Genomic DNA, 25,634 nt, shown 5'->3' with positions numbered 1-25,634 from the left:
AAATTGTACAGTGATTACACTAACATTTCAGCCTCTGGGGCCAGAATCCAAGAAATTAAATGTTCGGGAAGCCACTACTCTTCCGTTGGAGGCGAAGCTAGGAAAGAGATAAACAGAGAGAAAGAATCTGCCTTTTCCACTCTCACGCGTCGAGAGTAATTTTACTGCGCAGTCCTGTCGCGCAGAGGGACACACAGATTTACCCAAACACATTTACGTTGTCGATGGTGGGGGAAGTCAACTTCTCCAACCGAAATGTTAGGGAGTAATCACTATTGGAAATTTTTTGCTGTATGCGCATTGATAGACCGATTTAGTTCCTGTCAACGTGGCTTCTCAACTATTAACACTACTCATTAATAGCTAATGAATGCCATCAACAATTGAAAAACCCCGTTAACACTAACTAAATAGTTCCACGTTTTCTATCAGTGCAGACTCATCTTCACTCGAAATAGCATCATCTTCTAGAAGTTTCAGTCCGTGAATCCTGAATTCATCAATATCATAATCTTCCTCACATCGTTATTGCGAATTCATCCAGCTCATTATCTTCTTCCATAATTTATTACGCAATTATCTGCCGCCATAACTTCTATTTGTTCATCGACTTCTTGTCTATCTGCAAGAAGAAAGGCCACGGGTGAGTCCGAACCATTCGCTCCATTTCATTACTCACCCCGATCGATCCCTCATATTTCCGTATTCTTTTATCCTTTTGGCTTTTTGATTGAATGCATTGGGCGCGGCAGGAACGATAGGTCGAGCCAATCCCTTTGCATACTAAATAAGTTTCGCTATTGTTTTTACTTGGCAGAGGTATCCACCCGCAATAAACTCTCATTCTCGTTGGCTTTTCCTCTTTCCATCGGGGCAATCCATCTTACGTTCAGATCTTGAATATTATTACAGGCAGGTGGAGTAGAATACTGAGACTAATTGGAAGCGTTCCCAGACGTTTGATGATTTGATTGATCCTATCGTTGGATATGTAAACATTAACTCGATTTTTATTAATTTTTTTTTCATTTTCATAGTTGAGATTGAGATAATTCCGGTTTTCAAGTGGCAAAGCGTGATAAGTTGACCTTTTCTGGTTTGTTAATTATGAAATAATCTCGAGGATAAGAAAAAACAGATGTTTAGAGGAGATAGTGGAGAAATAAATTCACAACCTCGATTAAATTGTCATATTGCGACGTTTCGTTAAATATTTTACCTTCATCAGTCTCTGGAAAAACAATAGAAACATTTCAACATTTGAAAGTTAATTGATGATCCAAAAAAATCGAGTTGAACTCAATTGTGTCAACTCACAGATTTTTCAATTTTCATGAGTTATTATCAATTATTATGTTATTGAATTATGGTTTTTCGGGTTTACATTCCTATTTGTATTCCTGAGATGGTATACCAAGTGTAAAACTGTTAAGAGAATTATTTATAGGCGTAGGCACTCAACTCGTTCGTCAAAAACAGCAATTTGGGTTAGCGCATTCCTCCCCATGGCAAAGGATATGGGAGAATGAATTCTCAGTTCGCATTCGTATTCACTCCGTTGCGTATAGTAGCATGCGAAATGAGATGTAATTTTAACGACTGTGCATGGAGACGACTAATGCACATCATTAAAATGAATTGTACGCATTTATTTTGAGACATTAATCAAGCAATTTTTATTCATAGACCTTCTTCCCTAATATTTCGTATTATTTTCCGGAGCGAGGGAACTATTACGTCAAATTCCCACCGATGTTTTCCTTCCGGGAGTTCTCCACTTGAATAAAAAGAATCGAATTTTTTTCACGTGGATATATCTGTTTTCATTATGGGGGGGCATTTGGGGTAAAAGTTCTTATGGTTCCTTATCGGCAGTAGTGCTATCTATCAGAATTCGAATACTTATAATCAAATAATCAAATAAGGAATTTTGACCCTCTTGACCCTCGTAACCTCGCCGTATCCTGTGATCCTTATGGGCCTTTATGATCCTCAAGGTGCCAAGGGTCGGCAGGGGCACAAAGGTCACCTTCGAAGACGAGTGATATAATCCCACGAGGTAAAAAACATTTTTTCACGAGTTACGAACAATATTTTTCATCACAATGTGGCGGAAATTGGACTTTTAGGCACGCGGAGCGTGCCGAAAAGTTCACTTTTCGTCACAGCGTGATGAAAATACAGTAGACTCTCGTTATAGTCGCACTCACGGGACTGTAGGGGCAGCCGATTCTGAGAATCGGACTGTATTTCTCTTCCCCCACCAGGCGCTCACGGTAAGCCTAAATTCCGGGAATCGGGAGCGATAAGAAAATAAATTTTACTCCAATTATTTTTCTCTTCAATTTGCATTGAACATTTTTATTAAATATAAAAATTATTTTCATTAAACACTTTTATTAAATTAACAAAATGAATTGCGTTGAACACTTTTAGTAAATTAATGAAATGAATAGAAATATTAATAACATCGCATTGTTCAATACACTCCAAAATTTATTCACTTCATTCAAATAAAAAGCAGGATTATGCACCACTGCAAAGACCCTCTCTTCGTGACAGTCAAGAGTGAACTGAATTTCTCTCTCGCAAATTCATTTTTCCTAAATTTTATTTCCCGAATTTCTTAGAAATGCAAAACAAAGCCCATTCCGAGAAAACACAGGGGCATTTAAATCCACACCTCGGAGGTGGTACGGAGTGGGGGAAGCGCTCGAGCTCGAAAAAATCGATATGAGGGGAAATGCGACTATAACGAATGCGACTATAACGAGAGTCTACTGTATATTATTGTAGCGGCTCGCTAGATCCTCACATAACACTCACGTGACCACTCGGTGACTTGGTCTCGGTTGACCACGGTCACCGAGAAAAAGATCATCGACGGGTGAACGAAACCCATGCGCTCTCTCTCTCTCGTGCCTTATGTCACGCGTGTATTTCGGATTTATTCCATTTACGGAATTCAACTGCTTTGCGAACTGAGATACACCTAATTTTAGACAGTCAGCCACGGACCGCCTACCGGATCACACTTTTCCATCACTTTTGTATATATTCTTTAACGTCTTGTAAATATATTGTGATTAAATAATGTAACCGCATTGTTAGTGAATTGAACCTTCCCACAACAACCTCAATTCCTAGATTATTGCATTTTTATTCTCTTCATATTCTCACGTGAAACATAGTTTTTCGACGGAGCTAATTTTTTTCTCTCAGTGCACTTTCATTATTCATCAGTTACACGCGTCCAGACAAAAAATAAATATTAGCGTAAAACGAATAAAAATAGCAAAGAACAAAATCCAGGCGAAAGGAGTCATGCTAATTTCCGCATCCTGTCGCACCCACAAGATGAAAAAAAAGCATAACGGATGTTGAGGAAACCCCTCAATTTGTTAATTTTTCAAAGCCCCTTTCTTGTTCTAGTTTTTTTCAACGACCGATCGATCGAAGGCACACGGATATCAAGGGAAAGTCACAGGAGCGAACAGATCGGATCCCATACGATTTATCGATCACTTGGATCTCCGGGGGGCAGACTCAAGCCATCGGTTAGGCTTGAGCTACCTGTACCGGTATTACTGGGTTTTAATTACATACATTTCAGTCATCCAGGAGAGCGCTACGCTCCGCTGATCAGCTGTGATATACCTATCGATTAATGGGGCGAGATTTTTTTAATCCTCCTAGACGCATGTTACGTTCGTTCTACTTCAGACTCATCACTGTTGCAAGTCTTGTCGTGGATTAACTGGTGAGGAGCGGTTTGGAGTGATGAGGCATTTATTTAATTAATCACGATTTGGAAAGTGAAAATCGAATTTTTTAGCCGGATGAACGTTGATTCCAACTATTTAAGCGACGGGCTATTCAAAACTCAAAAGGACGTGGAAAAAGTGAAAACTGAAAAAATTGTTTTTTCATCCGGAGCCAAAGGGTCAGATTTTCGGTTGTTCCAGCGGGAAAGTCGACTTTCACCAAAATCGAATTTTTTAGCGGGGTGAACGTTGATTCCATTGATTGAAGTGACGGGCTATTCAGAACTCTCAAAAGTATGTGGAAAAAGTGAAAAATGAAAAAAAAAAATTTCACCCGGACCCAAAGGGTCAGATTTTTGGTTTTTCCAGGGGGAAAGTCGACTTTCGCCAAAATCGATTTTTTTCGCCAAGTGAAGGTTGATTCTGTATTTATTGGCCCCTCTAATGCCAATGAACCCCTCGGAGGCGCCAGAAATGTCGAAATAAAAAATTTTCATTTTCACTTGGAACAAGGGTCAGATTTGTTAACAATTTCATTTTTTATTTGGACAACGCATGCAAGCGGAGGGACAAGAGTGGCTAGAATAGATTCTGCAACCTTTTCCCCTTGTTGGGTAAAAATTTCCAGCCTCCGCATACATGCGTCTCCCCTCCACCCTCACGTGAAATGTCGATTTTCGAGATTTAAAAAAAAAACAATTGCATTTTTTATTTCAATAATGCAATATTTCAATAATCGTAAACAGGGATATGAACCCGGATTTAATATAGACCCATAGAATTACGGGGACCGGCAAGGATTTGGAAAGTCTGAATACAAGTCCTGCTTACACCTAGCGAGTGCTGAAATGGGACATAACCAGAGGTAGAAAGGTCTCGGAAGCACTTGGGAAGAGGCTTCCCAAGACCTATCCAGTTCTGAACGGAAAGACCTAAGTAGAACGTGTCAGGTCTAATTATTCGACGCACACAGCGATGAAAGTATTATCGCCTGATGACATAATGTACTATTTTGACACTGCTGCTACGTTCAGCTCGTTCCGAAAAGTGCATTTTCGTGAGAAGACCCGGTAAACCGCGATTCTAACCTCGCTTCGCTCGGTTTGATCGCGGTTTACGGGCCTTCTGACGAAAAATTGCATTCATCACACGGTCCACAAGTATTTTCTGATGAATGTGATTATAGGCCTCCCCTTCGGCTCGGTCTACAAAGCCACATTCGTCAGAAAATACTTTGTGGACCTTGTGATAAAAATAACTATTTCGTTTACCCGTAAACGAAAAATAAACGAAAAATCTTTTCGTTCACTTACACTTTCACCAGTGTAGGACACTGTTCTCGAGGATAGGGAGAAGATTAAAATCTAGCAAAAATGTCAAAACATGATAAAAAAATCAATAAAAATTCCATGCCCAATAGGAAAATTATCGTTATAGTGTCATTTTCTGCATGGTGCACACCATTTGTTGTTCCAAAATCAGAATCACAATCTACGCCATCAAATTGACATCCACGAATTTCTCCTTAATTTAAAATCACACCTAGATGACCAAGAAAGATTAATGTTTATTTGCCGCCTCGTTTGGTGGAAAATCGATAACGCTGAGTCCCCGATATTGATATTTATTGATAAAAAAAATACTGATTTCTCCCATTGCATTGGAGAAATGTCTGCAAAAGGTTAGATGCATAGATTAACCTGTCCAACCACTGAATTTAAATATTCTATAAAACCTCACATATGTCAGGGTACTGCAAAAATCGTTGAACCAATTTTTCACGATTTTTCATGGATAGAAATGCAAATGTTCCCCTGTAGATCTGAATCTCAACATTAAGCACAATAATAATTCAATTCGCGGACCCCGGAAGCGCGTGAATAGTATAGAAAACAGAATTACTTTCACATGACCTTGAAAAACCCAACAATTTCAGTGAAACTAATGGGCTATTCATTATTCATTAATTCAAACGATTGTTGAAAGGGAGATGACAAAACAACAAACGAAATTCCAAGTGTCAATTTTAATGGCACAATAGAAGACTAAAGAATTCACTCGGTTATGCACTTCGTAACGACGGATATAGTAATGATGAAAATCATTACGGAAGTTACAGACCAGGAAAACATTTTATATTCTAAGTGTATGGGACTAACGACCTGAAGACTTAAAGCGATGATAAACTCACTAAACAATTAAATGAAAACTTCTGTTGTTACGTGACAAAAGAACATGAAAAAGTAAAATATAAATCAAAGTTGACGAAATGAAAAACAATGTGATTATAATTTGATTATGACTCAATTTTTTAATTAAAAAATTGCAGTAACGTTGTTTGATAATTTTTTGAATTGAAAAAATTACGAATCACTCGGTTATGTTAATGATGAAAATCATTGCGGAAGTTAGGAACCAGAAAAATATTTTATATTCTAATTTTATGGGACAAATGACCTAGACAATTTAAGCGATGATAAACTCACTAAACACAATTAAATGAAAACTTTTGTTGTCACGTGAAAAAAATCAGGAAAAAGAAAAAGGAAATTAAAAACAAATTTGACGAAATGAAAAATAATTCGATTACAATTAGATTGTGATTTCATTTTTTTAATAAAAAAAATTATGAATCACTCGGTTATATTAATGATGAAAATCATTACGGAAATTAGGCACCAGAAAAATATATTCTAATCAATTGCGTGGAAATAATGACCTAGCGAATTTAAGCGATAAACTCACTAAACGCAATTGAATGAAAACTTCTGTTGTTACGTGACAAAACGGAAGAAGAAAATAAAATTAAAAACAAATTTGACTAACTGAAAAATAATGCGATTACAACTTGATGGTGATTCCACTTTTATTAATTAAAAAATTGGCGTAACGATTTTTTTATCATTTCTTAATTGAAAAAATTGTGAATCACTCCGTTACGGATTTCATATTTATTTGATACGAAAAAACTACCTGATTGTAACCATATAATCTACAAAACCCTCATTCAATCAATCGAAAGTTGATTCACGTGTTCGGAATAACTCCGGAAGCCACTCATTTCGCTGGAATAGTTGCGCGATAATGCTGAACCTGCTTGGACTGTCGATAGTACCAAGAAAGTTGCATTGATACGAAATGAGAAAAAAAATGATGCGACCGGTTTTGACTCTAAGGAAAGGATTGCCTGCGCAGCTGTGTTTTGTGGGAAAGTATTCAGCATTTTAAACAGCTTTTACTGTCTTCAAGAATCTTAAAGTAGTATAAACTCACTCGAGGTCTAAGTGGTGGAGTTGTGAGGTGATCTCCGAGAGATTTTCCTGAGACTGACTGATGTCAGATTGCTCTGCATAACGTATGTTATTGATTGATCTGAAACAAAAAGGACAATTACCTACAATTACTTGAATTTTTGGACGATATTCCAGCTTTCCCTCATTTAATCATTCTTCTCTTCATTTTTTCCACCTTAAATTATTGCTTTCCTCTGATTCACATATTCCTTCACGTCTAGAATTTATTTTTCATTCATTTAGCTACTTCATCGATTTTAAATCCTTTAATGAAGTTCAACATTTCCTCAACCGCCCAGCTATTAACTTAAAACATTGACTCAATTAATGGTTAATTAATATTCAATTACACCGGAATCTTATCCCCTTTGGACATTCTTATTGTAAGTGTTCAGAACCCAATTCTTCTTGATTTAAAAATCCAACGGTCTCATGAATTAATAATTTTTATCACTACAAAATAAGTAAATTTTTGACACTCAATTGTCTGGATTTTTCTCCTGAAATTGAGTAACCAGTTTTTTATTCTGCGGTCACTTGTCATATAGTCGACCACCGGGACATTCACCTTGCGGATGACTTAGCTTGTAAATTCGTCTTACAAAGTACCAAATTATCATTTAAATTCCGAAATCACCATTTCCATTCTTCAAACTTTACCACTATTTTTTTTTATTGTTTTTCTCTAATTTACGTTTTCCTGCCGGTCTGCAACTCATTTTTTATTCATTTAGCTACTTCATCGACTTTAAATCCTTTAATGAAGTTCAACATTTCCTTAACCCTCGATCACTCGCGCTCGGCCGCCAGTCCTCATCCGTCGCACGGTTAGCGCAGCGCCGCTGGGTTAAACCGCGCGCTGTTGCCACCTTGGCGCTTACCGCTATGCGCGCATTTCAAGTTTGGCAGTGAATGCAGCAACACTGTCCCACGAGAGGTCGACTGGGACTCACTCGCATCGGGCGGCGCGGCGCCGCCTTTCTGTCCCTTAAACACTTCTTTTCTTTTTTTAGCTAAACAAATTTCCCCGAGAAAAAAACGGACAACGCCAATGCTTAATGAAAGGATTGAACTAGGACATCTAATTTTTTCAAAAGTTTTAAGCGTCGAGAAACATGCTAAAATCTAAAGAACCGAAAACAAAATGAGAAAATTTTTGGTACTCACGGAAATTGAGTAACCAGTTTTTTATTCTGTGGTCACTTGTCCTATGTTCGACGACCGGGACATTCACCTTACGGATGACTTAGCTTGTAAATTCGTTTTACAAAGTACCAAATTATCATTTAAATTGCGAAATCACCATCTCCAGCCTTAAAACTTTACCACAAAAACCGAGAAAAACAAAGCATTCAGCCACAAGTACCCGAACGATGTTACACCGTGACACCAATTCAGATGGTGCTAACCACAGCTCCATTTGACCCCACGTACAAAGTATCCACGACCTTGGACCCACATTTGAATTAACCACCTTGTTTCCGTCTACACGAGCAGTCACAACCTCGATAATTTCCTCCAACACTGTCTACGAGATAAAAGCCTAGGGAGTTGTTGATGCATCTGGAGAAATAAAAGCCACGATAATTGGAAAATGGAGCAGAACTGATGCAGACTGGCGTGACGAAATGAGGAGACAAGGAAGTTATTCAACTCTGGTGGCAAGCATGCACAGTGTCCAAGTTCATTGCACCCTGTCGATTGCTGTAACGTCAGCAATTAGTATAATTACCTGCCGCCCAGACTCCTCTGTTATCTCTCTGGTACTGTATACTTGTGCCGGAAGTTTTCAGGGCTTGAGGAGAAGATTGAGGAGGTCTGATAGACGAGATGATGCTTAACAGACGTGTGTCAGCAAATCGATCTTTTTATTAGCGCGTCTATTACTTCGGTGACCATTGTTTTCATGTTTTATTGTCAATTGATTTCTCCATTAATCAATTAATTAATTGATTGATTAATTAATTAATCAAAAAATCAATTTAAAAACATCTCTCAATTTTGGATCTAATATTTTAACAAATTCCAAAATACAAAAGTTTCTTGAAAATTTTTCTTCAATAGAATCAAAAGAATCAATTCTCGACGCAATCAATATTCTTTACAGAAAAATAAGAAAATGCCGAAGGAAGTTGGATTTGGAAATGCCAAGCTTGTACAAAAATTGTCATGTTCAAAATTTGAGGATCTTTTCCTATGAATTAGTTAATTATCAAATTATTAGATTAACTAATTAATGAATGTTTGCAATCGGACCGTAATGGTTGGGTAAGTTAGGTATTGCTCACTAGTGTTTTTTTTAATCGCCAAAAGAGGCTAATTTTCTGCTTGAAACTCAGCCATTAAAGTAGCTCTACCCTTCGGCCGGGCTACGCTGCACTTTTGGATATTTTCAGTTCTTAAATTTTTCAACTAAATTGCATGCAAAAAATTTGAACAAATTCATACCCAGTCAGTATTATCTAAATTAAATTTCGCGAAATATTGATATTTTTTCAAACATTTCCCTTTTATAAATAAATAATGAAACTTGTTTGCAGAACGGTGGATTATTTTTCATGAGGTGTCAAGAAAATTCTTGATTTTTTCACATCTAATGAAAAAAAAATCAGATTTTAATCTTTGATTACAATGGAAATGTTGATTTTTATATAAGACACTGGGTTAAATCCTGAGTTTTAAACATTTCTTCTTTGAAAAATCAAAACGATAATCAAATTGAGAAAAAAATTAGAATTCCGAATTTAATCGAGTTTTCTGCAATTTTTTTGCAGTCTTCAATAATCTTTGAATTTACCGTAAGGGTGGAGCTACCTTAAGGCAATGTTAGACCTGATGAACCTACCATGCAACCTTTATAAATTATACCAAATACTCACCTTCTAAATGAGATTAAATAAGTCTTAAAATACTAAGAAATTAAGGGTGGCATTTAATGCTGAGCATATTTCACATTTACTAAATAGATTATAGGTTTTTTTTACGAAATTGTTTGTACCTACAAAATAACGCAGTGTATTACTGCGTTCATGAAATAAATAAACTTTAAAAAAAAAAGTTAGGCGTTGCTCCGGCGGACATCCCAGGTCTTGTTGCGTTTAGCGCGGTTGGTACTTGCACGGAGAGAATTTCGAATGTTCTCTTGCGAACATTGAGAGGGATATTAATCTCAATAATGTATACCTAAATGATCGATAAATCACCTAAAGGTTCTTGTATAATTCCGCAAATACCAACGTTACCAGTGCGCTCTCGGTGGTGGAGACGTTCACTTTTAACAAGTCGCAATGAGGCATTACTATCGGGGGACTGCAAGTTCGTGCATGATGAAAGAGGCGATAAGGCTAATTACACCCGGTACTGCCGGGCACGTGGATCCACATTCAGACCAATCAACGCTTCTTCCACCCTTCACGGATGAGAAAATTGAATAGAAAGAGTCAATAGAATTCGATTTTTTAATATGACTTTTTCTATTGAGATATTTTCTGTAGAATTTCCTCGGCTCAAATTTTTCAAATTTTTTTGGTTTCTTGATGAGAAGAACGTGAAAATAGAATGAAAAAAACTTGGAAAATTTAAGCCGAGGGAATTCTAGAGAAAATAGAATTCTGAGGAAAATAAGTTATGTAGAAAAATAAAATACAATTGGCTTTAAATGTTAAATATTTTCTACTGAACATTTCAATAGAATCGGCCACAAACTAAAGGAAAGTTCAATAGAAATCCAATAGAAATTTCTAACGAATTCGTGACTTCGTGAATTCGTGATGAATTCGAGACTTATATTAAATCTTTTCGTGCGTGTGACTATTTCAATGTTGTCCCCATTATTATTCATTTTTAAGGTATATCCTTAGAAAACACGTTTTTCTTAAGATTGTCCCCACGAAGAAATGAAAAAATATATATTCTGTACACTGTTCGAAATTTTTTAAAATTTCATGGAAGATATTATCGTAAATCTTATGAGAGTGACATTGCATCGGATTTACGGAAAAAATGGTTGTGGAATTTCACAACTTGATTGAATTTTCAGTGGAACATGAATATTCGCAAACTAAATGACTTGAATTTTCAATTTTTCCCTGAATTTTCCTGATTTTTCTTAATATTCACAGAATACACGCACGAAAAAATTTAATAGAAAAACCTATCGAATTCGTTAGAAAATTCTATTGAATTTCTATCAAACTTTCTATTAGTTTTTGGCTCATTCTATTGACATGTTCCGTAGAAAACATTTAATAGAAAAAGTCCACAGAATTCGATTTTTCTATATAACTTATTCTTTTCATATATTTTCTATAGAATTTGCTCGACTCAAATTTTCTAAGTTTTTTTTATTCTATTTTTATTTTCTTCTCATCAAAAAAATCAAACGAAAAAACTTAGAAAATTTGAGCCGAGGAAATTCTATAGAAAATATCTCAATAGAATAAGTGGTATAGAAAAATTTAATTCTATTGACTTTTTCTACTGAATATTTTCTATTGAACATTTCAATAGAATCGGCCAAAAACTAATAGAACAGTTCAATAGAAATTCAATAGAATTTTCTAACGAATTCGATAGGTTTTTCTATTAAATTTTTTCATCCGTGTAATTGAACTGAAAAATCTATTTGAATGATTTTCAGATCAATGAACAGATCTTCGAACAGAAAATCAATGGAATATTTTATTTTTCAATGACAAGATGTCCTGAAATTTCAGTGGAACTTGAACACGATAAAAACTCCCGGAATTCGGCACAAAAAATTCAGACGCACATTTTCAACAGTGTAATTTCATTCTCTAAAGCCACTCTTCATAGCAATAATTTCACTTTAAAAAATGTAAACACGAGCACATCCTTTACCACTTTACCAATTAATCAATTAATTACTAAACCCCATTGAACCTTTCGTGAGAGAAACGATAAATTTTCACAGTTCAATTAATCAAATAATTCAGCAGAGTAAACTTTCAAGTTTAAAACTGCTTATATAAATTTTTTAAAAATTAATCAAATAATTCATAATATTCATCATTTAACATTTGTTGAATGAAATACTCACGCGTTTAGCTCCTCGTGAGCCGACATTTTTACTCTAGTTACTGTCAACGACTGTGTCACTTGTTAATCCGAAAAACAGAGCTGACTCTATACCACGCACGCCTACGAAAGACAGGTCTGACAATGAAACTTTGATGGATACCGCAGTGCGCTCCACAATCAACGCCTTGTGAATTTATCTGGCGGTCGTTTCCCCCACGATGTCGATAAGACACCTCGCGATATGACACTCGTCGTCATCATCATCATCATCATCAACTCGATTTAAGTGCCTAACGTCGTCCTTAATGTTTTTTTTCGAAAATGGATGGATGTGATGGACGCTTCACAGATAGATCGTGAAGATTAGCTATCATGATTGCGGAAATGATTTCTCGGAGGAAGCATTATCTGGGGTTGATTACTTGAAGATAGGGAGGAGCGATAGCTCGATTTTGATGATAACGATACGCACTGTTGAAATTTTGTGGCTGAAATTCCCGGTACACTTCTTGATAATTTCACGGAATCTCGTAATTGAAAATTCAAAATTTCAAGTAAAAATCAATGAAAACTGTGAATTTCAGCTCAATTCAGTAGCGAAGTGGTAAAACGGTATAAGTCATTTTTGACTATTGACCAGTTTTCAATGAATATCTCGGAATCCAAAGGAGATAGCAAAATTGTTGTTATAACCTTTTTTGTAGAGCCGATTGAGTGCTATAACAAATGTGATTATGAAAATTTCGCTATCTGCCTTAGATTCGGAAATATTTCTCAAAAACTCAACTGTGAGATGAGTCGCCTTAAGGAATTTGGGGCGTTGTCTTGAGAGAAAAAAATGTCAAGATATTGATAATTTTTGGTAAATACGTTTTTTTATCTATTAAGAGATCACGTGCAAAGTCTCAGATAGCCTAGGAGAAAGACAACCACGGAAATAATTTATAAAGTTGCAATTTATGCATGAGGTTAAATGGGACATCGATAATTTCAGCGTTTTCCCTACAGTATCGACCTGTCGGCAACGGGAACACTGCTGAAATTATCGATGCCCCATTCAACTGCATAAGAACGTATTTACAAAAAATTATCAATATCTTGACTTTTTATTTCTCTCGACACAACGCCATAAATTCGTTAAACCGTTTTACCACTTCGCTACTGAAATATTCCATGAAAATGAATAGAAATCAGAATAACACACATCGATTGAAAAAAAATATTTCAAATCGCATCATTACTTTGGAAGAAATAGTGGAATATGTGAAAAAAACATCATTTTTGGCGTTTTTTCACGTTTTCTGGGAATTACTAGAGAACCGCTGAAGGGATCGTCTTCATAAACTAATCAGTTCTAAGTTACATGAAGATGGATCGATTAAACAAAAAATTGGAAATGCACCGTTTGTTCAAGAGAAATCGTGTCCCAAAAATTTTTGCGTCACATGCATCCGCACACACAGACAGACATGTGTTCAAAAACATCATAGAATGATTCGAGGGGTCATGAAACGTGGAGATATAAAATTTTCACTTTTGATTTTCGGGGTCATTACAATAACTTCCTTCTGGTCGGGAAGTCAAGTCGATTTTGACTATTGGCCAGTTTTTGACAAATATCTCGGAAGGTAAAAGAGATAGAAAGATTTTTGTCATGACCTTTTTTGTAGAGCCAATTGAGTGTTATAAAAAAGGTAATGAGAAAATTTTCGCTATCTCTCTTATATTTCGAGATATTCATCAAAAACTGGCCAAAAGTCAAAATCGACTTAACTCGGTTCACCGCTTCACTACTAATTTGACTCCCACTTCCGTTGCTCATTAATTAATGTATGAATTCATCATATCTATTTTCATAGTAAAAATTATATCATTATTATTAGCCAATAACGACATGATAAAAAATAACTTTAAGAGCATTATTGAATGCTAAACTAGGTTAAATTTTATATTCAATTAACCATTATTGAATATGGTAATGAAAAATAAATTCCGATCTACTTCTGTTGATTGCAAGACTAATAACAATTTAATTTAATAAAAAACATTGTCTTCAGACAATAGAGTCTTATTTTTAGGATTTCATTCTTAAAAAATAACTTTTCAGTTACAAAAAATCCAAGTCTCCAATTTTGAAGCTCAGAATTGGATTCCCGAGGAAAATCACACAAAAATATTCCTTTGGGAAATTTTGCAAAACAAAAAATTTTTTTTGCCGGGTTGAACCTCCCCTTGAATTAGATATAAAAAATTGAAACAGCGGAGCACAATGAAACAGCCGAAAAATGACTATTTGACACAATTCAAACAAAAAAAAGATCTTTTTTGTCAACTTTTGTTTATTAATTTTTTTTTTATTAATGGGAGTACTGATGAGAATAATAATTTTTTATTCGTCTTATAATTCAATTGATTAGATGAGGTCGATTACACTTTTTTTTTCATTCGATTGAAATTGAGTATCACATTTTCATTTTCTTTTCGATTAATTCATTGCCAAAATTTTCTCTCGTCAAATTTCTCCATAATTTTCCATTCTCCTTAATGAAAAATTATTACCCTAATCAGTACTCCCAATAATAAGAAAAATTAATAAAAAATACACGGAGGGAAAAATTCAATAAAAATTACCAGAAAAAAACGTAAAAATTACATTTCGAAACGTAATCTGTGAGCGAAGTAAAATTCAATAAAAAGTGTGAGTCGGAACTGAAATTGTACGAATCGCCACGTAAATTTTACGATTTGTTCCGTAAAAATTAACCACCCGTCTGATGACTCACCGCTGTGGGGACAACAGGTCGTTCCGTAATTTTCTCCCAACGATTGAGAAATTTTACGGAACGGAACGTAGAAATAACTCACCAGCTTCATAAAAATTGTTGAACGTTCAAGAATTTTTGATTTTGGAGGCATAATAAGTCGGCAAATTTCTGTAAAATTTTACTTCTTCGGGAAAAATTACGTGACAATGTCGTACATTCTTCGGTGATGAACCTGAAAACTCACTGAACATTTCAGATTTATTCTCTTCCATTCCTATAAAAATTGCCGGAAAACGATTCCCCGTTGCAGATTATGTGAATTGTTCCGCAATTTTTACTGAATATTTCTCTCCGCGTAGTTAACCAAAAATATTTTTTTTGCTTGAATTGCGTCAAACGCAAAGTCGTCAAAGTCGTATTATCGACTGCTTCATTTTGCCTCACTCGCCCCTCTCAAAATTCAAAAACCTGGGGAATCACCCGCGAATCCCCTCGACCAATGAAATCGCCCCCGATCGACCGACTGTAGAGCCCTCCCCCCACTCCCGTAGAAACTCTACAGTACGATAACCGGCGGTGAGATGAGCATATTTTTCTGTGAGCGCTCGTAGTCTCAGTGTTTTTGATAAATCCCTGGTCATTTGATTCGACGCGATAAATAATATTCAAGGGGGCCGAGCCCGTTTGATCCCTGTCAACTTGTCGGCTTGACACACACGTCAAAGATGGCTGATAATAAAGAACCACCACCGCTATTTGACAACGTTGATATCGATAAAAACGAGGAGATGGAGGACGACGACGAGGACATCTTCGCCTCAGCCATCCAGGTATTTATTTAATTGATCCATCAATTTGTTATGATTTTTCTCATGTCCAGAGCTTGACTGATGGTGTCGTTGATTAGGAGCAGAATCCGTTGGGTGGCAGCAATTCGTACAATGGAGTGTCTGCGGTCCAGGCGGAGCTGCCCAAATTAACACTCAGAGATGCTCCAGAGGACACATCGTACTCTACTGTCTCCAGTCCAACCCCTGGGCCACTGACCTCTCCACTTGGATTTGTGCCCAATGAGATTGGCGATCTGCAGGAAGTGCCTATCAATGATAATCAGAGTTCAGGGGCTGCTGGAGGGAAGCAAAGTCAACAGCTTGAGGAAGTAAGAATTTTTTCATTGTTTCTTTGTAAAATAATTCGCCTATTATGCGGGGAAAAAGAGCTCTAGTTGCTCTGGGGCACCTCTGAAGTTTGGGAGCGAAAATCTTCGGAATCCTCTATTAAAAAATAGGGGAAACATTTTGGTCAGCAATTTATTTCGCCAAGCATATGCTAGACTTGGGAATGTTTCAAGTTTATCCTAGCTTATTAAAATAAAAAATTCTTATTTATGTAGGTGTGAGTGGGGCAAAATGAAACAGTTGAAACAGTCGACTGTTTGACGCAATTCAAGCAAAAAAAATTTTTATTAAATATTTTTTTTATCAACTGTTTTTGCTTCCGAACGGAAGCCTTGCATTTGAGCGATTTTTAGATTTTCTAATTTTGATGGCAAATGGTCTAAAATGTTATGAAACGTGAAGAAATGATGTGTTTAGAGTCATGTCTGTATGGCTATGTGTGACAACTTGGTTTTTTGGTGATCAATTTTTAGAAAATTCAACATGAATACGGCGAAATTTGTCGATAAAAGTCTGAAATTTTGGCTTACGGTAGCTATGATTGAGCTTCACTTTGGTGCGCAATTTCAGCTCGACCGGCCCAGTAGTTCCTGAGATATAACAACTTCTTTAAATTTCGTTTTTCCTCAATATCTCAAAAAATACTCCACTGATTTCAATTTTTTTTTCAAATTACTCGCCTCGATGGCCTCTATCTAGATTAATCAAAATATATATACCCGTTCAGACAAAATTTGAAGATATTGCCGTTTTTCCGTTTTTTCATGAAAAATCTTGTTTACACGATCACTTAATAAAAAATGGAGATAGCGAGTTGAAATTTTGTATGTTTCTAGCTTTTATAACATAAAAGCTTGGTATTGTGGATGGGCGCAATCGGCCGAGCGGTTCTTGAGATATTCAACCTTTAGTGTAAATATATTTCTTCAAATATCTCACGAACTACTGGACGGATTTCAATTTTTTTTTCAAAATACTTGTCTCGGTGGCCACTATCTAAATCAATCAAAATATGAATATCCGTCCATACAAAGATTCAGAGATATTCCTGTTTTTTCGTTTTTTAATTTTTTTCAATCTTGTCCGCACGATATTTTAAGAAAAAATGAAAATAGCAAGTTGAAATTTGGTGTGATTATAGCTCTTACAATACTGAAGATTCGTATTTTGGATAGGCGCAATCGGCCGAGCAGTTTCGGTGATATTTAACCTCTTGTATAAATCTATTTCATTAAAAGGTTGAATATCTTCCTGTAGACACCCTGTAGCATGTAATTACGGTTGTATGCCTGTCACAAGGACAGGGAGTTGCTGCGGATTCATTCGGGAGCTTATTACCAATGGAATTGGTAGAAATGAAAAAAAGAAAAGGACTAATAACGCAAAAAGTAACGGATTCACTAGAATGGAAAATTATTGAGAAGCTTTGACGGGAGAAGATTTTGTCAGTGGATTAAAGGAAATGGATTAATTGAAAATGATGTTTACTTTAAACGAATGAGAATTTATTATCAGTGTGAAAAGATAAAGAATCGCATTTACGATGCATCCACTTCATCTTTGAATTTCAAATGGTTTTACGTCTCACTAATTTCAGATTCCAACAGAAACAACCGATGCATTCCTGAAAATTACCATAACTTCACCCCAAAAAATAGGGGAGGGAATGGGCGCATATGTGGCCTACAGAGTCGAAACTAAAACGAACATGCCAATATTCAGAAAACGAAGTTTCAGCGTGATGAGACGTTTCTCGGATTTTCTCGGTCTTCACGACAAACTCGTGGAGAAATATTTGAGGAGTGGAAGAATCATCCCACCAGCGCCTGAAAAGAGTGTCATAGGTACGACAATTGATCCATAATTCGTCAGTTCGTAATGAATATCTCGGAATCTAAGGCAGATAGCAAAATTGTTGTAATAACCTTTTGTATAGAGCAAATTGAGAGTTATAAAAAATATCTCAATGAAAATTTCGCTATCTCCCATAGATTTGGAGATATTCATCGTTTTATCACTCCGCTATGAGAATATAAATTTAAAAAACATTCGTGGCCGAATGAATAATTGAGTTAGTATTGGACCTGAATAAATTCATTTTTGAATAAAATTTTATTGCAGGAATGACAAAAATAAAAATGTCAGGGGATAAAAATCAGGAGCAGAATTCGAGCTCAACTGAATTCATTGAGAGACGTAGAGCTGCGCTGGAGAGATATCTGAATAGAACTGCTGCACATCCTGTCTTGAGCATTGATTCTGACTTCAGAGAATTTTTGGAAGCTGGTAAGCAATTCTCAATTCTCTTCTTTTCTACATTATCAAACAATAAAAATTAATTGTATCTTCAAAGAACTCCTAATTCTCACCCATTAACGGTCATCACAGGAATTTTAATCAAAAAACGAAGAAAGGGGAGAGCCAGGAGAAACAATTGTTTCACTAATTGCCAACGGTTCGAACACACAAAGTGTTCCTCATCAGGGCATTCATTTATTCTGCATTCACAAATTTTATTCTAATGAATGAAACTAATAATAAAAATTAAAAACTCATCATTTCAGCCCATCGGTTATTTAAGGGTTGTACAGAAAATCAATTTCAATTTTTGCTTCCGAATGGCAGTATTGCAATCCTTCGATTTTCACATTCTCCGATTTTGATTGGAAATGACGTACAATGGTCTGAAACGTAAAAATACAAAGTTTGGTGACCATGGTGTCGTGGTCTGTATGTGACCACGTCCACCGCCGCCTGCCCGCTGGTCAATTTTTAGAAAATTGAGTAATTAAGTGGCTAAAAGAATTCCAAAAAATTTGAAATTTTGACAGATTATAGGTCTTAATGAGGACTCACTCTGTGCAAAATTTCAGCCCGATTGATCTAATCGTTTTGGAGAAAAAGCGATTCGTTTTTAAATTGTTTTCCGCAAATATCTTCAAAACTAGTGAACCGATTTCGATTTTTTCTGTTTTCAAAATATTCGTTTCGATGCCTGCTATCAAAATCAATCAAAACATATATACCCGTTCATACAAAGTTTTCGAGATATCCTCGTTTTTCCATTGTTTCATAAAAAACTTTGTAAACACTCTAGCTTGTGCAAAAATCGAGATATCAACTCGAAATTTGGCCAGAATCTTCCTCTCTTGATAACAATGTTTCGTCTTGAAGATGAATTCAATCGTACGAGTAGTTTCGGAGATATTCGACTTTTTCTGAAAATCTTTTACATGGAATATCTTAAAAACTACGCAACCAATTTCACTTTTTCTTTTTTCAAAACATTCGTTTTAATGCCTTCTATCTAAATCAATCAAAACATATATACCCGTTCATGCAAAGTTTTCGAGATATTCCTGTTTTTCCGTTTTTTCATAGAAAGAAACCGAGGTATCAACTTGAAATTTGGACAGAAAATATGTATACCCGCTCATACAAAGTATTCGAAACATTGGAGATTTGATAGCACCCATGGAGGTGGCAGTAACCATCTTGAATTTTTGCTGCGTTAGTGTTGTGAAGCTATAAACTTGTGTAATATTTCTGACCATTCGGAAGCCCGCCATCAATGTATTGATGGCGAAAAAAAAAAAAGACATCACTCAGTGACATGCTCACTGTCACATGGCGCGCTGTCATATGCTCGCTGTCCCCTGCTTGTTTCATTCTTCATTCCAATAGCTAGAGAATAAAAGCAGTTAATGATAATGCAAAATGCATATTCATTTTTCCAATTAGATATGGAATTGCCAAAAGCCACAAGTACTTCAGCCCTCAGTGGTGCTGGTGTGATGCGTCTATTCAACAAAGTTGGAGAGACTGTCAACAAAATCACATACAAAATGGATGAAACTGATTCGGTAAGATCCGCGAACATTCCTCCAAAAAATGAAATCGATATGGTAAAGTGGTGGAAATCCAAGAGTTCAAAATCTATAAAAATTATTTTATAAATATCAACCCCCCCTGCGATTTCGACATTTCGGTGCAGTCTCCTCTTGAACTATCCCAAAACTCATTCAAACGTGATTTTCTGGATTTTGTTCTGATCTCACCACTCTTACTAAATTTAATATATGAGTAAGTTCTCGCTGCATGCAATAAAAACCCTAAGTATGTGGAATAATTTTTTGTTGCTTGCGTTATAGGAGGGTAAGGTACGTCCATATCACGTAATTGATGTTTTAGCTGGCTTTCGTCTGCTTTCATAAATTGAAGTACAAGGCGATGAGTGCAGAAATTCGATGTAGGTTACTTTGTAAAAAAAAATTATTAAGAAAAATTATTCTTGAAATATTTAAAATATATTCTCAATTCTTTCAGAAACATTTTGCGGGTTATTTTACATGAATGGTACAATTGTTTATTTAAAAAAAATACGAAATTCGCTGTGTAGGAGTTGAATTTCAAAAAACAAATTTGTAATTGTTATTGTACATATTTTTTTAAAAATTTTGAAAGAATTGAACCTTCTATGGCTCAAAAATTGGAGGCCCTGCACTATTTTTAAAATTTGAAGCGTCTGCGGGAAAAACGAACAATAAACAATTAATTTTTTTGCTATAATTATTTATTTTTGGATATATATAATCGATCTTTAATGTATGAGAAATCGCATTCTAACAGCCTACGACTTTTAAAACTCATAGTACTCTTCCCATAAGAAAAATAAGTTTCAACGAATTCAAGTCTCCACGAAACAGCTGAGTCTATAAAAGAATCTCGTGACATTTCTCCCTAAACCTCATTCTCTCAAAAAAATTTCCAACAAGATCTGCCGAATAATTTTGCACTCATCTCCTGTTTCATCAATTAACAACTGATTCGTTAAATTATAAATCATTTCATTCAAAACATCAAAAGAAGTGAATCATCGCAGAGTTTGGCTTGGCACCATCAGCACATTAATCCCCTCATCACCATATCCATAATGAAATTCATAATGTTCCCAATGTTTGCAGTGGTTCGAGGAGAAAACCTCTCAGATCGATTCCCTCGACACTCAATTACGTGCGTTGCACTCAGCAGTCGAGACATTAACGAATCAACGACGTGAATTGGCTAATTGCACTGGAACATCTGCCAAGTCCATTGCTGTGCTCGGGCATGGAGAAGTTGGTGTGTCCCTGGGGAGAGCACTGGCACAATTGGCTGAGACACTTGAGAAAGTCGAGGTTGTCAGGCGTGCACAGAGCAACAGCGATCTTTATCAGTTTGGGGAGATGCTGAGAGATTATGTGGCACTCATTGGTGCCATCAAGGTATTGAATCAACTCTTCATTTATGAATTAAATAGCGAAGTGGTAAAACGGTTTAAGGATGTATTACACCCTTTTCGCCTAAATTCACGTTTTTTGAATTTTTCTGGTAAATTTTTGATCGCATTGACGTGAAAAAATATACCGTTTTTACGCTTTATCATTACTTAATGACACGAAATTTCATGATCGTGCAATCATTTTCCTGCGTTTTTTCTAAAACTTTTCGGAAATTCACAAAACTTTAGAAAAAATGCAGGAAAATGGTTGTACTACTATGAAACTTTGTGAGTCAGTCAATAATGATCAAACGCAAGAACTCTATATTTTTTCACGTCAATCCGATCAATAATTTGCCAGAAAAATGAAAAAAATGTGAATTTTGGGCGAATGGGTGTAGTATTGCCTTAAGTCGACTTATCCCCCAGTTGAGTTTTTGAGGAATATTTCCGAATCTAAGGCAGATAGCGAAATTTTCGTAATCACATTTATTGTAGCTGTCAATCGGCTCTACAAAAAAGGTTATAATAAAAATTTCGCTATCTCCCTTAGATTCCGAGATATTGATTGAAAACTGGTCAATACTCAAAATTGACTTGTACCGTTTTACCATTTCACTACTGAATTCGTCGCCAGTTTTCATCGATACATTTTTTAACATTGAAGTATCATTCTTTGAATGCAATTTTTTTAAAATGAAACGAGAATTTCTCATCGTTTTTTAATTTTCAATGATTCTATTAGGACAGAAGAATTTAGGAATTCATCTACTATAAGTATTTCTTCTTTATCTAGGGTGGAGAGATAGTTTTGCACATTGCCTTCTATTTTTATTTCTATTTTTAGAAAAATTTGTTCATTTATTTCTGGCGAGACTATTCCGATTAATTTTTTTTCAGTATCAAAGAAGTTAGTTTCCTATGTCCTGCTATCACCCAAAAAAACTATAGAATTTTCCTCGAACATGAAAAAAAAAGATTTATTGAAAATGGCTAAACATCCTTGAGAAACTCATAATCTTACTTTTTTTCATTCTTGTACGCACGATGAGTTGAGAAAAAATGAAGATAGCAAGTTAAAATTTCCCTATCTCCCTGCATTGTCACATTTCCATCTAGCCCAAGTCTCTTTCTGACAAGCCTTCTATTAGCAACTAATTATTAATTAATGAGCAATATTTCAAACGTTTGTGAATGAAAAATGAATTATTCTAGTCCCAAACTTCAGGTTAGAAAATTGAAAAAAATTCGTGCGAGTTTCCTATCGGTAGAAATAAAATAAGAAAAGACCTAGTAACGGTCGCATGCCTTGTTCTCCACGAGTATTAATGCTAATAAATTATTTATGATGTTTAAGGATGTTTTCCATGAGCGTGTCAAAGTGTTCCAAAACTGGCAGCACGCCCAAATGATGCTGAACAAGAAACGAGAGTTGAAAGCACGACTTGAACAGGCTGGACGCAGTGATAAGACCTCCCAAGCTGCAACTGAGGTCATCGAGTGGGAGTCAAAGGTGGAGAGGGGTCAAGAGGAGTTCGATAACATATCGAAGATGATTAAAAAGGAGGTTGAACGATTCGAGGTGCTGAGAGTCGAGGATTTCAAGAAACAACTGACCGAGTACCTCGAGGCGATGCTCCAGCACCAGAACCAGCTCATCAAGCACTGGGAGAGCTTTTTGCCTGAGGCACGAGCTGTTGCATAAGAAGCCAGTTTATGATTAATCGTAATTAATTCAGTAGTGAAGCGGTAAAATCGAATATCTCCGAAATTACGGGAGATAGCGAAATTTTCGTTAGAACCTTTTTTGTAGAGCGAATTAAGGGCTACAGGAAAGGTCCTAACAAAAATTTTCCTATCTCCCTTAGATTCTGAGATATTTCATTGAAAACTGGCGGTAAAACGATTCAAATCCAATATCTCCGAAATTACGGGAGATAGCGAAATTTTCGTTGAAACCTTTTTTGTAGAGCGAATTAAGGGCTACAGGAAAGGTTCTGACGAAAATTTTCCTATCTCCCTTAGACTCTGAGATATTTCATTGAAAACTGGCCAATAGTCGAAATCGACTTCGTTTTACAGCTTCGCTACTGAATTCATTATAAACTTCTGTTATTCCTTGGAATTGTCGTCATTTTTATCTCCCCCAAATCAAAATTTTTTATTTCTTCGAGTCAAAGATCTGATTTCCACGAAGTAATTCAATGTAAAGACGAATTACTTGAGTGGGGGGTGGAGCATTGTCATACTGTATAAGTTTATGCATTTCTTTCACAGTAAGTTTGATAGTTGAGTGGTAAAAGAAGATGTTTTGGTATCACAATGGAGTGAGGTGAGGTTGTTTGGAAATATCTGGCAAGTTACGAGGTTTAAAAGAATTTATCAGGAGACGGTTTTCAAGGGGAAACAAGAGTTTATGAAAAAATGTCACAAGATATTTTTTTAAAGGATTTTGAGAGCTACGAAAAAGTCTCGTGACGATTTTCAATAAATCCAATTGCTTCGGAGATATTCCCAACATTGTCAGGATGAAATTTCGTTTATATTTTCGAAAGGAGGAATGAACTTTAGAATGAATATGTCAGGATACATTTTCTGTAAAGAATTTCAAGACGATTGAGCAGAGTCTTAGGGTATTTTTTAAATATTTTGAATAAACCTATTGGTTTTTAAAATATTCCCAAAATTGTCAGAATGGAATTCCTGAAAATTTCCAAACTGCGATTTGGAAAATGTATTTAGTCGTATTATATCGTCTATCTCTTCGAATGGAAGGGGTTTATTAAAAAATATCAGAAGATATTTTTTGCAGAAAATGTTGAGAACTGCAAGAAATGTCTTGCATGAATTTCCAATAAATCAAGAAGTTCCTGAGATGATTCGAAATAATCCGAACAAAGTAATGAGATTCATTATCTGCTGTGTTAAACGAAAAAAATCTGCTCTTTACCACTCTGCTACAGCTTAATAGCTGATCGAACCCGATAATTTACGCTGCTGGATAATGGGCAAATAATTGCATCACAGCAGAATCCTCGAGTATAACTACGGATGTATAAATACGTTATCATATTAATTGCATTATTAAAACCTTAAAGGAGAATTTAAAGTGTATCAAGATGTGTGTACGTGCGTATGCATGTGTGGGGATGAATCATGTGTCCATGAATTTATTATTAATTGATATTGTTAGAAACTTTATTGGACAATAAAAGCATTGAAAGAGAAGCTCAAGACTATTTTATTTTCATACATTTTCTCATTCTTAAAATGACTTCAAACCCCTGGTTGAGCAGAAAAAAATGCCGAAGCCAACGACTTGAAATTGTATTGAATGTAGTGAATGTAGTGCAGATATATTGAATATGAAGTTATAGATATTGAATTAAAAACAACGAATGTAATTCTCAATTGCAAGTTTTTAAATGAAAAAAATTCATTTAGCTGTTAACTTTTTTGTATATTCAATTTTTTATATATTTAATTCAAGCGAAAAAAAAATTTTTTCTTATCAACTTTTTGTTGTTATTAGGATTATTTATTNTTTTTTCCCCCCCCCCCCCCCCAAGCTAGCCTGGCTATTTATTTGTAGCCCCTGCCAAGGGGTCCTTGTCACCAAAAGGCTTGTAATTCTAAATAAATAAATAAATAAAATATTAGGATTATTGATGAGAATATATCATTATTATTGTTATTACTATTGAGAAGTTTTAACGAGAGAAGATTTTTCTGGAAACTCCATCTCAGTGATAGGCATATCAATCAATCATAATTACCGTTAAATTGTGAAGCTGTTAATTTTTAACATAAATTGTAAAATTTTAATTATTAAAGTAGCCATCAATTTATACATTTAAATTTCGAAACATTCTATCAACCAGTAATTTAGGCAGGAAGATTGACGATTATTCGGATAATCGAAAATCAAGTACCTAAAATTGGAATTAGCTTGGTGACTAAAAAATTACATTTCAGTATTATCAAATATTTTATTCACCATCAATCGAAAAATTTAGCTAATAAATTCTATATTTTAAATTTGTTAAATATAGTGAAACTTTGAACAATATAACGAGATAATCCTTTTTAATATTGCCAAAATCACAAGGTGCCTTTCATCAGGGCAGATATTAGAAATTTTTTGTCTGAGTGTAGGAGTTTCGAATATCAGTGAGTTTTTCGCACCGCAAGTTCTTTTCTACCGAATAGGAAATTATTATTCTCATCAGTACTCCCAATAATAAAATAAGTTGATAAACAAAAGTTGATGAAAAAATTTTTTTTGCTTGCACTCTCCCCTACATATTTTGTTTAAATCGTTGCTGACGAAACAG

General features: G+C 35.4%; 2 protein-coding genes across 4 annotated transcripts in view; one reads left to right on the top strand and one right to left on the bottom strand.

Annotated features, from left to right (window-relative positions):
• Window positions 1-12,239, bottom strand: part of LOC107043601 — a 74,011-nt gene extending 61,772 nt beyond the window's left edge. For both annotated transcript variants that reach the window (XM_015265156.1, XM_015265157.1), the window contains exons 1-2: window positions 12,117-12,239; window positions 7,038-7,136 (exon numbers count right to left, since the gene is read on the bottom strand). In XM_015265156.1, the coding sequence (XP_015120642.1) occupies window positions 7,038-7,136; window positions 12,117-12,142 (125 nt within the window). In that variant the 5' untranslated portion in view covers window positions 12,143-12,239. The remainder of the gene's footprint in view (window positions 1-7,037; window positions 7,137-12,116) is intronic.
• A 3,205-nt stretch (window positions 12,240-15,444) lies between these two features.
• On the top strand, window positions 15,445-23,102 carry LOC107043574 (sorting nexin-2). Of its 2 annotated transcripts, XM_015265121.1 has the most exons (8): window positions 15,445-15,692; window positions 15,770-16,021; window positions 17,638-17,884; window positions 18,162-18,326; window positions 19,782-19,903; window positions 20,192-20,200; window positions 21,005-21,304; window positions 22,658-23,102. In XM_015265121.1, the coding sequence occupies exons 1-8, from the start codon at window positions 15,588-15,590 to the stop codon at window positions 23,003-23,005; spliced, it is 1,548 nt and encodes a 515-aa protein (XP_015120607.1). In that variant the 5' UTR covers window positions 15,445-15,587; the 3' UTR covers window positions 23,006-23,102. The 2 variants fall into 2 exon arrangements, with proteins under 2 accessions (XP_015120607.1, XP_015120608.1); XM_015265122.1 differs by lacking the exon at window positions 20,192-20,200.
• The last annotated feature ends 2,532 nt before the right edge of the window (window positions 23,103-25,634 follow it).

The sequence above is a fragment of the Diachasma alloeum genome, unplaced genomic scaffold (genome assembly GCF_001412515.2).
Source record: "Diachasma alloeum isolate Michigan unplaced genomic scaffold, Dall2.0 Dall_scaffold_00603, whole genome shotgun sequence".
NCBI classification, from domain to species: Eukaryota; Metazoa; Arthropoda; class Insecta; order Hymenoptera; family Braconidae; genus Diachasma; species Diachasma alloeum.
Note: the sequence above shows the minus strand (reverse complement) of the source record. Positions and strands in the feature narration are given on the sequence as shown.